The sequence below is a fragment of the Antrostomus carolinensis genome, unplaced genomic scaffold, assembly GCF_000700745.2.
Source record: "Antrostomus carolinensis isolate BGI_N321 unplaced genomic scaffold, ASM70074v2 scaffold36003, whole genome shotgun sequence".
NCBI lineage: Eukaryota > Metazoa > Chordata > Aves > Caprimulgiformes > Caprimulgidae > Antrostomus > Antrostomus carolinensis.
The window spans coordinates 1-1,238 of NW_010306496.1; the positions used below are offsets into that span (position 1 = coordinate 1).

The following is a 1,238-nucleotide window of genomic DNA, read 5'->3' on the forward strand; positions in this document are numbered from 1 at the left end:
GAGGGGCACTGTCCGTACTGCTCAACCATACCCCTCTGTCCCCCCTCACCTTGCCCTCCCTGCACTCGGGTGCTGCCCGGGGAGCCTTGCCCCCTTGCAGTGGGGCTGATACCCGTGGGGAACCCACCCTCCATCAGGTCTCTCTGCTGTGGCACTGTTGCCCTTTCTTCCCCCCTTGCTGATGGAGGGCAAGTGTTTTGGTTCCTGCCAAGGCGTGGGTCCATGCCACCAGGCTGTGGCACCAGCCCAGCATCCCTTGGCAGAGGTGGTCTGGGGAAAAGATGGATTCCCAAGCAGAGCACAAAGCCAGACAAGGTGAGGTCCAGCCAGGTGGCCCTCCTGAAAATAAACTGATGGCGAAAAGGACCCAAACCTATTTTCTCATCTTCCTTATGTTCAGCCCCTCTGGGTAACACAGGGCCTGACAGGAGAGGTGCTGGGAGCTGGGCTGGACTGTTGTGGTCTTGCCTGCAAACACCAGGACCATGCAGGGACATGGGACACACAGAGCAATGGTCATCCCCCTCCTCTGCCACACGGTGTGGACAGGATGGGCTGGGTACATCTCTGAGTGCAGGTGGGATGCTGCAGGTGAGCCCTTGCCGCCGTGACCAGGAGGCACGGTGCAAAGCCAGCAACGGACGTGCTCCATGCATGCAGGTACTTACAAAGAACATGGACAAAGTCCTTCGCGTGTGCAGGCGGCGCTAGAAACAGAGGAGACGGGCAGAGGTAAGCATGTGACAGCGCGGAGCAGGGTCACTGACACCTCAGCAGGCAGCGGATGGGCAGCGGGGCACAGCACCCCCTGTGCCCACCCGGCCCTGCACACATGGAGAGCTGCCACGGACACGAGCACAGCATGCAGTGCACACACCACCGAGCACGGGGACAGACACCGCCGAGCACGGGGACACACACCCAAAGCATCCATCGGTGCCTGGCAGCATGCACCCGCCTCTGGGGCCGCTGGGGTGGGCGCATGGTCTTGGGATGGGTGCGTGGACCCGGGTGGGTGCAGGAGCACCTGTAGGCAGGGGTAGCTGTGAGGGCTTTACCAGGGTCTGGTTGGCGGAGAGCATGGTGGCATCGGTGCTGTCCCCGTGCAGAGGCACCAGTGGCATGGTGCCGAACTTCTGCTTGGCGAGGTCGGAGGAGGAGCGTCGGCGCATGATCACGGGGCGCAGGTCATCGTGCTGTGCACAAAGACAGGGCAGGGAGGGGGGTAATGCCAGGCT

At 62.4% G+C, this 1,238-nt stretch overlaps 1 protein-coding gene across 1 annotated transcript in view; it reads right to left on the reverse strand.

Annotated features, from left to right (window-relative positions):
- Positions 1 to 668: 668 nt before the first annotated feature.
- Positions 669 to 1,238, reverse strand: part of LOC104522777 (arf-GAP with Rho-GAP domain, ANK repeat and PH domain-containing protein 3) — a gene marked incomplete at both ends in the record, with an annotated part of 17,197 nt that continues 16,627 nt past the window's right edge. Inside the window, 2 exons of the mRNA XM_010165153.2 lie at positions 669 to 707; positions 1,059 to 1,196. Coding sequence (XP_010163455.2) covers positions 669 to 707; positions 1,059 to 1,196 — 177 coding nt within the window. The remainder of the gene's footprint in view (positions 708 to 1,058; positions 1,197 to 1,238) is intronic.